This window comes from Panicum hallii, chromosome 8, assembly GCF_002211085.1.
Source record: "Panicum hallii strain FIL2 chromosome 8, PHallii_v3.1, whole genome shotgun sequence".
Taxonomy (NCBI): domain Eukaryota; kingdom Viridiplantae; phylum Streptophyta; class Magnoliopsida; order Poales; family Poaceae; genus Panicum; species Panicum hallii.
This window is the reverse complement of record NC_038049.1, coordinates 23,962,502-23,975,836: the sequence shown is the minus strand read 5'-3', so window position 1 is coordinate 23,975,836 and position 13,335 is coordinate 23,962,502. Positions and strand designations below refer to the sequence as shown.

The 13,335-nt window shown below is 53.3% G+C and overlaps 1 protein-coding gene across 1 annotated transcript; it reads right to left on the bottom strand.

Moving 5' to 3' along the window:
- Positions 1-491: 491 nt before the first annotated feature.
- On the bottom strand, positions 492-12,567 carry LOC112903692 (tropomyosin-1, isoforms 33/34-like). The gene is made up of 2 exons (XM_025972918.1): positions 12,233-12,567; positions 492-582 (listed from the first exon to the last, which is right to left on the bottom strand). The coding sequence occupies exons 1-2, from the start codon at positions 12,565-12,567 to the stop codon at positions 492-494; spliced, it is 426 nt and encodes a 141-aa protein (XP_025828703.1).
- Between the last annotated feature and the right edge of the window lie 768 nt (positions 12,568-13,335).

The window sequence follows — 13,335 nt, the reverse complement described above, 5'->3', positions numbered from 1 at the left end:
AGAAGGCCTCGGAAGAAGGAACAAGAGGGGAGGGCCAATCCCCGTTCGGCAAAATGAAGAAATGTGACGATTTCATTAACATTTTCCATGGGAAAAGGTTCGCGATAACAGGGGCACCAGTTGACAAGGGTTTTCTCTTGCAGTAACCCCTCGGAAACTAGGCTCTTAAGGTGGTTGAGGGAGCACTTACTCTGTGACCATTTCGCGGTTGAAGGCTGCGCCTCCTCCGTCTTCTTCCCTTCGATCTCCGCCTTCTTGGGCGCCATCTCCAATTTGCTGGCCACGAGATGCTCGGGGGCTGCGGGGAGAGTGGCGGGGAGGTTGGAGCGGGAGGATCTCCTTGGGGGGATGGCGGCGGCGCTTGGCTCAGATTGGGGATTTTGGTGACTTTAGGCGGAATGCGGATTGAAAGTACGGTTTTTTCCCTACTATTGTTGCGGGGTTAAATAACCAGCGGAGTGGGGAAAAGTTACTATTCCGAAGTTCAGGAGTCACCTCCGAGAATATTCTGAAGTCGAGGGGTCATTTAGTGGATCGTTTGGATTAAATATTGGATTAACCATTTTTCCAGGGTTAGTAAGCCTGAAAAAAAGGGGTTTTTCGAATTAATAATCTAATAGCCATCATCTGTACCATCATTTTGGTAATTTTGTAAGTCGTCATTTTTTGCCTGCACGCCATGGTTGTTGGATCCTTATCTCCAAATTCTGTGGGATTTGGCTTCAAGGCTCGGGGGCTGCGGGATACGTGGCATCGACTACTTATTTTTCAAATTTCTTTGAAGGATAAAGAGGATTATAGACAAATGGGATCCTCAGCCTAATTCCCCAATTGAACCTAAGGCTCGGGGGCTACTCCATATGGAGTGCGATTTTTAAATCGCACACCATAACAAAAATTCGGGGCATGAGCACCTCATAGCTTCGATACGGCCAAGCAAGTACACGAAGAAGGTCTTCAAGACGAAGCTTCAGAAGAAGTCGAAGACTGCCTCAAAAGTACTCGATAAGCCTGCAGTCTCAGCTACGAAGAGCTCGGGGGCTTGTCAGACCCGGGGCCACCGGGCTGGGTACGTAACGTAGTTTAAGGAGGTCTAAGAGATTAAGTCCGCTTTATCTCTTATTCATCTTGTTTATCTCTTATTTATTCCGTTTAAATAGGAGATAAGGCTAACCGATACAGGGGGAATCTACTCGAGATATGTCCTGGTATGATTCCTCAGCTGGTGTTGGTTAGTATCTTTGTAACCTTGGCCTCTCGAATATATAAGGGAGGTCAGGGACCCCTCTCAAAACAGAAGATCATTAGGTCATTCTACACCAAAGGCAATACAAACCACCATACAGGACGTAGGGTGTTACGCATCTTGCGGCCTGAACCTGTCTAAGCTTTGTGTTCCTTGCATCTTCGAGTTCCTGATCTCGGCGTCCCTTAACCCAGAACTTACCACCTTGGGTATATCCCGCGGTGGGCAGCCGGTTAAGCATCGACACATGGCACTCTGCAACCCAAGTAGGGCCCGCCCAGACGAGTGGGCCCAGTGTCGCTGCTCCTGGCAGTGGCAAGAAAAAGAACAAAAAGACCCGTAGCTTTGACAAGTCACGGATCGGGGGACCGCTGCGGCAACGACCGGGGGCCAGAACTCCTGTGGCAAGTGCCCGCGGCAACAGCGCACCGACCCCGGGTCGTGCCCTGTCCATCCTGGAGCTCGCCACAATGCGACTGAGTGCCGCGAGATCCAGAAGCTCGCGGAGCGCCTCAGCAAGAGGCGTGACAAAGCCTCCAGGGACGGCTCCTCCCCTCCGTGGCGGTCTGGCAAGGAGAAGGTCTCCGACGCCGACGCAGCCGCAACGGAGAGGGAACTGGGGTATCAAACCCCCAACAAAGACCTTAAGGGTCTCTTCCACCAGTCCGACTCCGAGTCCGGTGGTGACGAGCGTCGCAAGAAGCTGTACGTGATGTACGGCGGCAGCTCGGAGCTCGTCTCTCGGCGGGACGTCAAGACCCTCCGCCGAGAGGTCCTCTCGGTGAAGCCGGTGGCGACGAAGGCGGCACCGCACCAGCGGTGGAAGAACACCACCATCTCCTTCGGGCCGTCGGACTGCCCGGAGAATATGGCGGGAGCTGGTGTGCTGTCGCTTGTCACGGCACCCACCATCTCCAACGTCCGCCTTCACCATGTGCTGATTGACGGAGGCGCCGGCCTCAGCGTCATCAGCTATGCAGCGTTCAAACAACTGCAGATCCCGGAGTCCAAGCTGGCTCCATTGCGCCCATTCTCCGGAGTGGGCCCGGATCCCGTGTACCCGGTAGGGACCATCACCCTACTGGTTACATTTGGGACGGAGCACAACTTCCGTACCGAGAACGTGCAGTTCGAGGTGGTGGAGGTTAACCTCCCCTTCAACGCTATCATTGGCAGACCGGCCCTGTACCGGTTCATGGCCATTGCCCATTACGGGTACCTGGTCCTGAAGATGCCTTCTCCGGCGGGCGTCCTCACCATCCAGAGCGACCGGGCCGCTGCCGTCGTAGCAGTCAAAAAGCTCCATGCGCTGGCAACAGGACTTGCCCCTGCAGCTGGCGCCCAGGGGTCCGACCCCTCGACCTCGCGTGCCAAGGCTCTGCCCAAGGCACCGAAGGTCCGACCGTCCGACACGGACGATGTTCCCGTGAAGACCGTCCAGGTCGGAGCGGAGACCTCCCAGAGTACCCGCATCGATGGGAATCTGGGAGAGAAATAGGAAAGCGCGCTCCTCGCCTTCCTCCGGGCAAATGTTGATGTGTTCGCTTGGGAACCGTCACAGAAGCCCGGGATCCCTAGGGAGGTGATTGAGCATCATCTGAAGATCCACCCCGAAACCAGGCCGGTCCGACAGAAGCCGCGCAAGCAGTCCATCGAGCGGCAAAACTTCATCCGTGAAGAGGTCCGCAAACTGCTACAGGCTGGCTTCATCGAGGAGGTCTACCACCCAGTGTGGTTGGCCAACCCTGTCGTGGTCCCGAAGGCAAACGGGAAGCTTCGGATGTGCATCGACTACACCAATCTTAATAAGGCATGTCCAAAAGACCCTTACCCACTTCCGCGCATAGACCAGATCGTAGACTCCACCTCCGGGTGTGATTTGCTGTCCTTCATAGATGCCTATTCTGGTTTTCACCAAATCAAAATGGTTAGTGATGATAGGAAGCACACTGCTTTTGTAACAGTGGATGGTCTTTATTGTTATATAGTAATGCCTTATGGATTGCTTAATGCTCTGCCCACCTTTGCTCGTGCAATGAACATCACTTTAGGTGATTTGGTTAGGGATATAGTTGAAGTGTATGTTGATGACATTGTTGTCAAGACTAGAGAGTCAAATTCCCTCTTAGAAAATTTAGCTCAAGTCTTTGACAAGTTACGAGCGACCTCCACCAAGCTTAACCCCGAGAAATGCATCTTCGGCGTATCGGCGGGGAAGCTCCTTGGTTTCCTGGTCACCCACCGAGGGATCGAGGCCAACCCGGATAAGGTCCGGGCGATCGAGGCGATGAGACCCCCTGCGTGCCTCAAGGATGTACAGAGGTTAACGGGGTCCCTCGCAGCCCTCAGCCGCTTCATCTCGAGGCTGGCGGAGAGGGCACTTCCCTTCTTCAAACTGATGAGGGGGTCCGGTCCATTCACATGGACTGAAGAGGCAGAGTATGCCTTCTAAGAGATGAAGCAATACCTCACCTCCTTGCCGGTCCTGGTTGCACCGGACCCGGGTGAGACACTATTTCTTTATCTTGCAGCGACGACCGAAGTGATCAGCATGGTGCTGGTCACCGAGAGGTCCGAGCATCTCCCGCAGGGGGCCCCCACGGACCCTCCTGCAGGAGAAGGAGGTCCGGCCTCCACCTCTCCAACAACCGGTCCCACTTCGGAGGGCCCGTCCGGGTCCCGACCCGAACAAGAGCCAAGCGACCTGGGGTCCAACGGGACCCCAGCTCAAGCTGAAGGATCCAGTCCACCTGGCAGAATTAGGACTGTCCAGAAACCGGTCTACTATGTCAGTGAGGTCCTTCACGAAGCAAAGGCCAGGTATCCTAAGACGCATAAGCTCCTTTATGCTATACTCGTTGCGTCCAGGAAACTCCGTCATTATTTCCAGGCCCACAAGATTGTGGTGGTGACCTCCTATCCTTTGAGGGCCATCCTTCACAACTCCAACGGCACAGGCAATATCGCCAAGTGGGCAGCTGAGCTCGCTGGATTCCAACTCGACTTCCAGCCGCGCCACGCCGTCAAGAGTCAGGACCTAGCTGACTTCGTGGCGGAGTGGACACCAGCACCAAGCATCCTAGGGGGTCCGGACTATGGGTCGAACCCCCCACGACTGGAAGTTAGGGCTCCGACGTTCACCGGACCCCACTGGACCCTCTTCTTTGATGGATCCGCCCGCAGCAAGGGGGCAGGGGCTGGCGTGGTCCTCATCGACCCACATGGCGAACAATTGAAGTACATGGTTGTGGCAGAACCAACCTGAATTATACCGGCTCAAGTACGCGAGTCCTCAATGAAGGGCTACCTCGCACTTCAAACGGTATAAAACTATTGGTCTGTCGGGTAACGTCCCGATGAACCACCGAACACAGGATCCAACAAGGTACCTCACACGAAGGTGAGTCCAGAGATACAATGCCAAAATAATTTACACCACAGGCAGTTATATTACAAAAATATACAAAATAACATTTGTTCTCACTGAGGAGAGTTTATTACAACACAAGTTCAAGTTTCTGGTTAAAGCAGCGGAGTTTGAAAAGCGTAGTTAATATATACGACGTCATTACAGATATTATGCTAGCCCTGGCATAATATCACTCGGCGGAGTCTGTGTTGGCTGGGGACGGATCCCATTCCACGGACCAACCATCAGGCAAAGGGTAAGGCCACGGTGTAATGAACGCGGGCTCCTCAGAAGGATTACCTGAAGTAAATAAATGAAAGCAAGGCTGAGTATACTAATACTCAGCAAGACTTACCCGGATTTGGGTATATCTTAGCCCATAACTAGACTCATGCTGGCTTTTAGCTTTGGGTAGGGGTTTTCAGCTGAAAAGCAACAAAGAGTAGATCCTTAATTCCAACTTTTAGCTTTCAGGTTCTAGTTGATTAACCATTCTAGGTAAGCACCTATAACTAATCAAGCATGGTGAAATCTTTAATCAAACACCATCTTTAATAATTATAAAGTTTCTCTTGTTACTCTATGTGGTAAAGGGAATAAGCAGTCTCATACATCGTGAGAGGCGGACGATTCTGAATCGAGATTCAACCCTTGCAAGGTAAACCTAACTCACACGCTTGGAATACCACAGGGTTTTCCGAAGCAACCGTTTGCCTTTCATTCCGACTCGTGGATCAGTGCCACCACAAGCGACTGCAGGTCATACGCACATCCAAAGTGCAGGAAGTACGTCTGTAGCGCGACTACAAACCCCGTACTCCTGGTTGCCCAGCAACACATATGCCTACACGTCGAACAAAGTAACCAAAAGAAGCAAATACATGTGGTGGGGGGTATGTCCACTCCTCGGGCCGATCGGTTACTAGGCTTACCGCTTACCATATTTCACGGCATGTGGCTAGTACTTTCAAACGCTTAACCACCGCTACCACACACTGCGACCTTATCAAATTCCACGTCACAGACGGGGTATCATCTCACCATGATACCTCACAACTCCCGTCCGTCATCCTTATAGTGATAACAGGAATGTAAACATTACAACTCCTATATCGCGCGAGTGACAGGAAATCACTCGACTTCTACCGGTCCTATTAGCATAGCAGCTAGTCGAACTCAAGTTCTAGTGTTCAACTCATAGGTTCCTGGAATTATGCAACTAAAGTTTCCAAATAACTCCTAAGAACTTAATGCATATAGATATATATATATAAATAATATAGGTTGCAGTGTAATAAAGTAGGGGTTATGTCCGGGGCTTGCCTTCGTTGGTGAGGCTGGGGTTAGTCAAATTATTTTCTTCCGAACCTTGGTTCGGGGCTTCAGAGAAATCCGCGACGAGAGTTCTGGGGTCTTCAGAATAACCTCCTTCATGTTCCGGGATCAGCTGATAATCCCCGTCGGCGAGAGTGGTCGATTCTACATGATATGCAAAATGAAGTTTAATGGATGCATACATTTGTAGTTCAGTTCACGATAAAGTTGCAATCCAAATAAAAGAAAACTATATTACAATAAATAACCAAACTACTCTCTACTGGGCAGTCATTTATCGCGTATTAACTAAACTAACTAGTCTCGTTAGGCAACAGGGTGGTTACCCTAAACATCCGATTAACTATAATTAGTACTTATGAAAATTATCATAGGTGGGTTTTATTGAAATTTTACTCTAAAGGAACTAAGCCACAAAATTAAACAAGATTATAATTGGAATTTTCAAGATATAATTATAATTGGAGTTTTACACTAAAACTAGAGTTCAGAATTTAAGAACATCATGAATTACTCAAGATTAATAGTCCAGAAAAGTTTCATAATTTTTCATGCATAACAATTTTATTTATGAATTACCTTTGAATTTAAGTTTGAAATTTATAACTCAAGTTATATTAGGTTTCTGTTTCTCAAATTTTTATCTTAAATTACTCCTGTTGTAACAAAGCTAAGATAAATTTTTCAGCCCTAAATATGAAGGGACACATTGGGAATTAAATTAAGTAACTTTTATCAACATATAACAAAAAGTACTCGAAACCTAAGCAAATGAACAGTAAAGTACTCGAACTTTTTACACAGAGCTATACATAGCACCTACAATCTGTGATCCAAATTTCAGCTTTAACACATGCCTACAACATGAGATACAATTAAAACACTTATTTTCTAATATTTAATCTACATCAGAAAATATACACCTACTGCTCAAACTTCCTAAATAAAAGTAGTCGAATTTGACTTAAGGATTCCAACAAAATTTAGTTTGTATTTTTATGATTTTTCCTCGAATAGATACAGAATTTCTAAGTTGACAGCCTAATTTACACAAAGGGGTCCTTGGTTACTATTTCTCTGAGTCTTAGGCTATGCACTTAACCCCCTGGATTTCTTTGCCTTCTAACCCGAAGCCCTTGGCCGTGAACCCGAACAGAGCAAGGTGGAGGCGACCGTGTTCCAGCGACGGTGGTCACCGGCGGCGAGGTTCAAGGGCAGGGAAAGGCTCAGGGTCTTACTGTGGTCTCGTTGCGCTACTTGTCGTGGACGGGGATGGCCGGAACAGTGGAGTTCGACTCGAGCCCGAGGTGACGGCGGAGGGGTCACCGTCGACGGCGGAGCTCCGGTGGTGAATGTTGGCCAAGATCCTGCGCACGAGAACCAGTGAGTCCTGGGGAACGTGTACGTGCAACTAATTGAATGAAAACACGTTGGATCAAGGGGAATCGACGGAGACCGATGCGGCAGCGGCGAGGAGAAACGCCGGCGAGCGTCGGGAAAACTCTGTGGTGCACTAGAGAGCCAATGGATAGGTCGAACAGCTTCAGGGTGATGATGTGGTGCTGTTTATGGTGTTGTGGTGGCTCGGGACTGCTTGAGTGGTGCTGCCCACGGGCGTGCAGTGCGCGGCCGGAGCGGAGGAAGACGGCGGTGGTGGAATGCAGCTCGGGCGCTCGAAATTGGGCTCTGGAAGTAACAGAATAGGCCGTGTGTGTTGAAGTGGTGCTGTTGCGCGCGAGAGGGAGAAGGTTAAGGCTCTGTGGTGAGCGTTCCACGGCAGCGAGGAGGTGGCGGCCGGAGGAAGCTCGGGGATGTCGTGGCGCGCGCGCGTGCAGCCACGAAGGGAGAGGGAAGCGGCCGGAACGGAGGGGAGATGACGCGTGGAGGGTGTAGCAGCTGGAGGTGGAGCTCTGGAGGTCTGCGCCGGCGGTGAGCGGCGGTGGCAGGGCGGAGCAGAAGGGGGAAGCGGCGCAGTCAGAGGAAGACGAAGCAGACTGGAGTCAGAAGGACTCGTTTGTAATTCCCAAAAATTCCAGGGACTCCTCTGTAAACTAAAATTTCCCATTGATACAAAATCCTAATGAGAAAAATGTCTAAAGCAAAGTTGTAGAGAATTTCAAATCCTACAAGAATGCTTTAGAGCTCGAGTTCAAAATCTCAAAGGGTACTATTTTATTTTAAACTTTTGAACACAACTTAAATTATAAACTTTATGTGTTAATTTAAACAAAATACTCTAATGTTTAGGGTCTCTTTGTAAGTTTTTCTGCAGTAATCATGACTAGCTCTTTTTACACTTTAGTCCTTAGGTAAAACTAAGTTTTACTTTTATCTTTTTACCATTTCACATGTAAGTCCTTATATCTTTGTATTAATTACATAAAGGTCCTTAATTTCATATAAAGTCTATTCCCCTTAGGTTTATTTAACTTTTGCTCTTTTCTTTTCTAAAGCCATCTGAATTTTGACACTTAAGAACATTTTCACACACTTGCACATAAGAATTTATAAAACTCATAATTTACAAATATACCCTCATTGCTTTGTACAACTTGTATACACTATAACATGCTTACATATAATACACCCAAACTTAGTATCTAGTTGTCTAACTACCTGGATATTACAATGGTGCACCTCGATTTTGAGGCCACCAACAACATGGCGGAGTATGAGGCCTTAATCTTTGGGCTCACAGCGGCTCTATCCCTGGGGGTCCGGGAGCTCCTAGTCAAAGGGGACTCCCAACTCGTCATCTGGCAAGTCCGGGGGGAGTGTTGCTGCAACAACCCCCAGCTCGCAGCCTACCTCATTCATGTGAAGAGGCTGGAGAAGGACTTCGATGTGCTGGAACTGCAACATGTTCCATGCGAGGGCAATTCAGCAGCTGATGCCCTCTCCGCGAGCGCATCGACTCAGGCACCCGTGCCTGAGGGCGTCTTCTAGAGACGTCTGCTGAAGCCTTCCGCCCAGCCTGCCGACCTAGGCGAAGGGGGTCGGACTAGCAACTCGAAGCTAGCGGTCCCGGTGGTGTTCCATCCGTGGAGCCCGCCAAGGGTCGTGTGCTCCCTTGAGGGTCCCGAAGACCTCAGGGAACCACACCCAGTTTCTCAGGAAGGTCCCGATGCATGGATCTCTAAGGTCCGGGACTACCTGAAAGATAATTACCTTCCTGAAGACCAAGCATCTGCTGAGCGCATTGTCCGGATGGCTAGGCGGTACACAGTGGTAGAAGGGGATCTCTACCGCCGTGGCGCCAACGGAGTCCTCATGCGGTGCATCACCCCGGAAGAGGGCCGCGACTTGCTTGCGGAGATCCATGGAGGCGAGTGCAGAAGTCATTCCTCATCCCGCACGCTGGTCGGTAAAGCCTTTCGGCATGGCTTTTACTGGCCGACAGCGCTCCAGGATGCAGCTGAGTTGGTAAGGTCCTGCAAAGCGTGCCAGTTCCATGCAAAGCAGATACACACTCCAGCTCAGGCACTGCAGATGATTCCTCCCTCTTGGCCCTTTGCCGTATGGGGGTTGGATATCTTGGGACCTTTCCCTAGGGCCGTCGGCGGGTACCGGTACCTCTATGTCGCCATTGACAAGTTCACCAAGTGGCCGGAGGCAACCCCAGTCGTCAACATTACCAAGGCGTCAGCAACCACTTTCCTCAGGTCAATTGTGTGCCGATTCGGGGTCCCGAACCGCGTCATCACAGACAATGGGACTCATTTCACGAGCCAATACTTCCAGGAGTACTGTGAAGACATTGGCATCCAGCTCTATTTCGCCTCAGTGGCGCATCCCAGGAGTAACGGCCAAGTTGAGCGGGCCAATGCTGAGATCCTCAGAGGGCTCAAGATCCGAACCTACTGTGATCTTGAGAAGCATGGCGCAAGGTGGATCGATGAGCTTCCGAGCGTGTTATGGGGGAACCGGACCACACACCGCCGAGCAACAGGGGAAACCCCTTTCTTCCTGGTCTACGGGGCCGAAGCGTGCCTTCCCCCGGAGATCACCATGGGCTCTCTACGAGTCCAGTCTTTTGATGAGGATTTGCAGGAACAGCAGCGCCGCCAAGACGTGGACCTCGTCGACGAACGCAGATGGCATGCAACAGTCCGAAACGCACGGTACAACCAAGCGCTCCGGCGCTACCACCAACGGTTCGTGCGTAGTAGGGAGCTCCGGGTCGGGGACCTAGTCCTAAGACTAATCCTAAACCGAGAGGGCATGCACAATCTCTCCCCCAGTTGGGAGGGGCCCTTCAAGGTAACAAAGGTGTGCCGACCCGGGTCTGTTCGTCTGGCTGCGGAGGATGGAATGCAACTACCCAATCCATGGAACATTGAGCACCTCCGTAAGTTCTATCCCTAGGACCTAGTTGAGAGGAAATTTTTCCTTTGTAATTGGTAGTATCACAGTGCGGTCCAGGGCGGTGGAGGTCCGTCCTCGTAAACCCGGCCCCTGGCGTACATCGCACAATCCTTCTGTACCAATTCATTAAGGAAAAATTTACTTCTCAGTATGTCCTTGAAGTCCATGCGATTCTATCTTTCTTTGCTCCTTGTTACGCTAACCCCCCACGTGTTTTTCGCGTCTGTGTCGTGCCCAAGGCCCTTCTTAAGCTGCTACGCTACATCTCTTCCCGGGACCTCTGTTTCACAGGAGCAAAGGAACCGGACCCTTGGGAACTGGCTTCAGGGAGACGTACTCGCCCTTTGCTGGGGTCCAGGGTTGTGTAGTCGCTTAGCCTGGTTCCGTACCCTAAGCCTACATGCCCTGCCCTCCTAGGGTGAGTACAGTTGTACCTCGAACCATGGACCCGGGGGCCGGGACCCCTTTTAATCCCTGAACAAAGGTCCTAGTGCTCCGACTCGCTATGCAACTTAGGAGGCTTTCGCTGGCCAGACCGGGAACCTGTGGGGACGTCTACTAAGCGTCGATCCTAAGTCATGTGCAGGACCTCGGTTCTATGGCAGCTAGCCCCGACCTATAGCCACTACCTCACAGGGGGCCACGGGACCTCGGTGTGCTCAAGAACACTTTACAGATCGACAACCAAGAAAACAGCTAAGTTTTTCTTCGCAAAAAAGTAGACGCACGAAATACTTAAATGCATCACTGATAATATACACAACATTACGAAGTTATTTTTACAATAACAAAAGTTATATTACAAAAATTGATAACAAGGCAGATGGCCCTATTGTCCTGGCTGGCTGGAGGTGTCCCCACTCTCTGCAGGTTCGGGACGACGCCGGAGGCGGGCCGTGACCATGTCCACCGCCTCCTGGACCCCTTCTCGCGCAGCGGCTGCTGTCGTCCGGAGGGGTCCGACCAAGACGGGAGTCAGCTGGACGGTGGGGTCATGGCTCCGGAAGCTGGTGAGGATGTACTCAGCCATCCCCCGAGCAACAGCTCGCCCCTCTGTCTCCAGGAGGTCCTGTATACTGGCCTCCACGTCCTGTAGCCGCCTGGCGGTGGAGTCCGGCAGCTGGAGTGCGGCACCAAATGGCGAAGGAGCCTCCGGCACCCAGATGGGGTTGGCTCCGAGTGCCTCTAGCAGAGGGTTCACCGCACCAACCCATCTTGTTAACCGGTCGATGCCGGTGCTCCGCTCCGCCAGGAGTCCCTCCACCTTGGCCTCCCTCTCCCGGAGGGCCGCCTCGCGCTCCTGGAGCCTCCGGGTCCCGGCTGCCAGCTCCTCCTCCACGGCCTCTTCCCGCTTCTGGAGCTCCTGGAGCCGGGCCACCTCCTCTGCTTCGCGGGCGGCCAGCCCTTCTTCTCTCTTTGCTGCCGCCGCTGCCAAATCTGCGAGGGCGGACTTTTCCGCCTCGACCGCTGCCGACACCTTCCTGGCCTGGGCCGCCAGCTCTAGGGCGGTCCGCTCCCTGTCTGCCGCCGCCAACATCCTCTCCTCCGCGGCGATATGCCGCTTAAGGGCTTCCGCTTCCTGCCGCGTGGCCGCCTTTTCCTGTTGGAGCGCAGCCGCCTCCCGGTCGCGGGCCTGCTCCACCTCCTCCCGCAGGAGCTCGCGCCCCAGCACGAGCTTGGCGCGCTCCTCGGCGTAGCGGGCGGAGACGGAGTTGATGCGGTCGCCCAGGCGGACCTCCCAGTCGGAGAGGTGGTGGCGCTCTGCCTCTAGCTTCTCCCACTCCCGGCGCATGCCAGCCTCCAGCTCCTGCTGAGCTTGGTGGCATTTGGCTATGAGCCGGGGGAGAGGGATCTCCGCCGTGCTTGGGAGGAGGCACCTTCCCAGCACCACCTCTGTTTCCTCCTCCTCCTCCGCCGGTGGGGTGGCGCTGCTGGCAACTTCAGCGACCCCCGGTGCTGCCGCCTCCGCTGCCTCCGGTGCCGCTGCGTCCACGACCTCTGGAGCCGTGATCTCCGCCGCCCCTGCTGCCTCTGGCGCTGCAGCCTCCGCCGTGGCAGCAGCCCCCTCAGCTGCTGGCTCAGCTAGTGAGGGCCCGGCCTCATCGTCCGGAGCTGCTGCCGCTGCCTCCATCGCTGCAGCAGCTTTGGCAGCCTCCTTCTGGGGGGCAGCTTCGGGTCGTGGCGGAGTGGAGGCCTCCGGCTCTGGACCCATGGGTCCGGAGGCTTCTGGAGCTATTTCGGGCGGGGGTCCTGCTGGGGTCGGCGCAAAGGGTCCTGGCGCTGGCTGGGGGCCGGGTCCCCCAGTTGGAGCATCTGAAGATTGGGGCCTGCCGTACCACCAATATGGTTAAGGACCAGAAATCAAGAGGGATAATGAAAAACCCTGACAAGACTACTTACGGGAAGTCGCACCATTCCCATCTGCCCCGGGCAGCTGGGGGGACCTTCTTCCCTGTTGAGGACCCCTCGGACCTCTGGTGTTGGTCTCCGGCTGCCGATGCTTCCGGTGGCAGGGGTGGGCTTGGGACCTCTGCTCTGTCGGCGACGGCGGTGGCGTCGCCGGCCGCCAAGTTGGTGGTGGTGGTGGAGGAGTCTGCTGCCTCGGAGGAGGCCACCGCGTCTCCTCCGGTCTCCTCTCCGGCTGCTGCTGTTGTGGCGTGGGTGGTGGAGCTCTACTCTGCTCCTCTGCCCCCGCCGTCTTCTGGCGTTTGGGCGCCGGCTCCCCGACCAGGGAACCGTCGCCGCGCTGGAGCCTCCGGGATTTGCTCCCTTCGGCTTGGCTGCTCCGTGCAGGTGCTGCCCCCTGAGTTTCGTCGCTCCTTTGGGCCGGGGCAGCACCCGCACTGTCCTTGTGCTGGTGCTCCGACACCGGCACCTTCTCCTTCCCTTTCCTGCCGGGGGCCGGACCTCCGGGTCCCGGCTCCCCGGCACCTTCGCTGGTACGTTGCTGGCGGTCCTGTGTGGCGCCAGGGATCTGGAG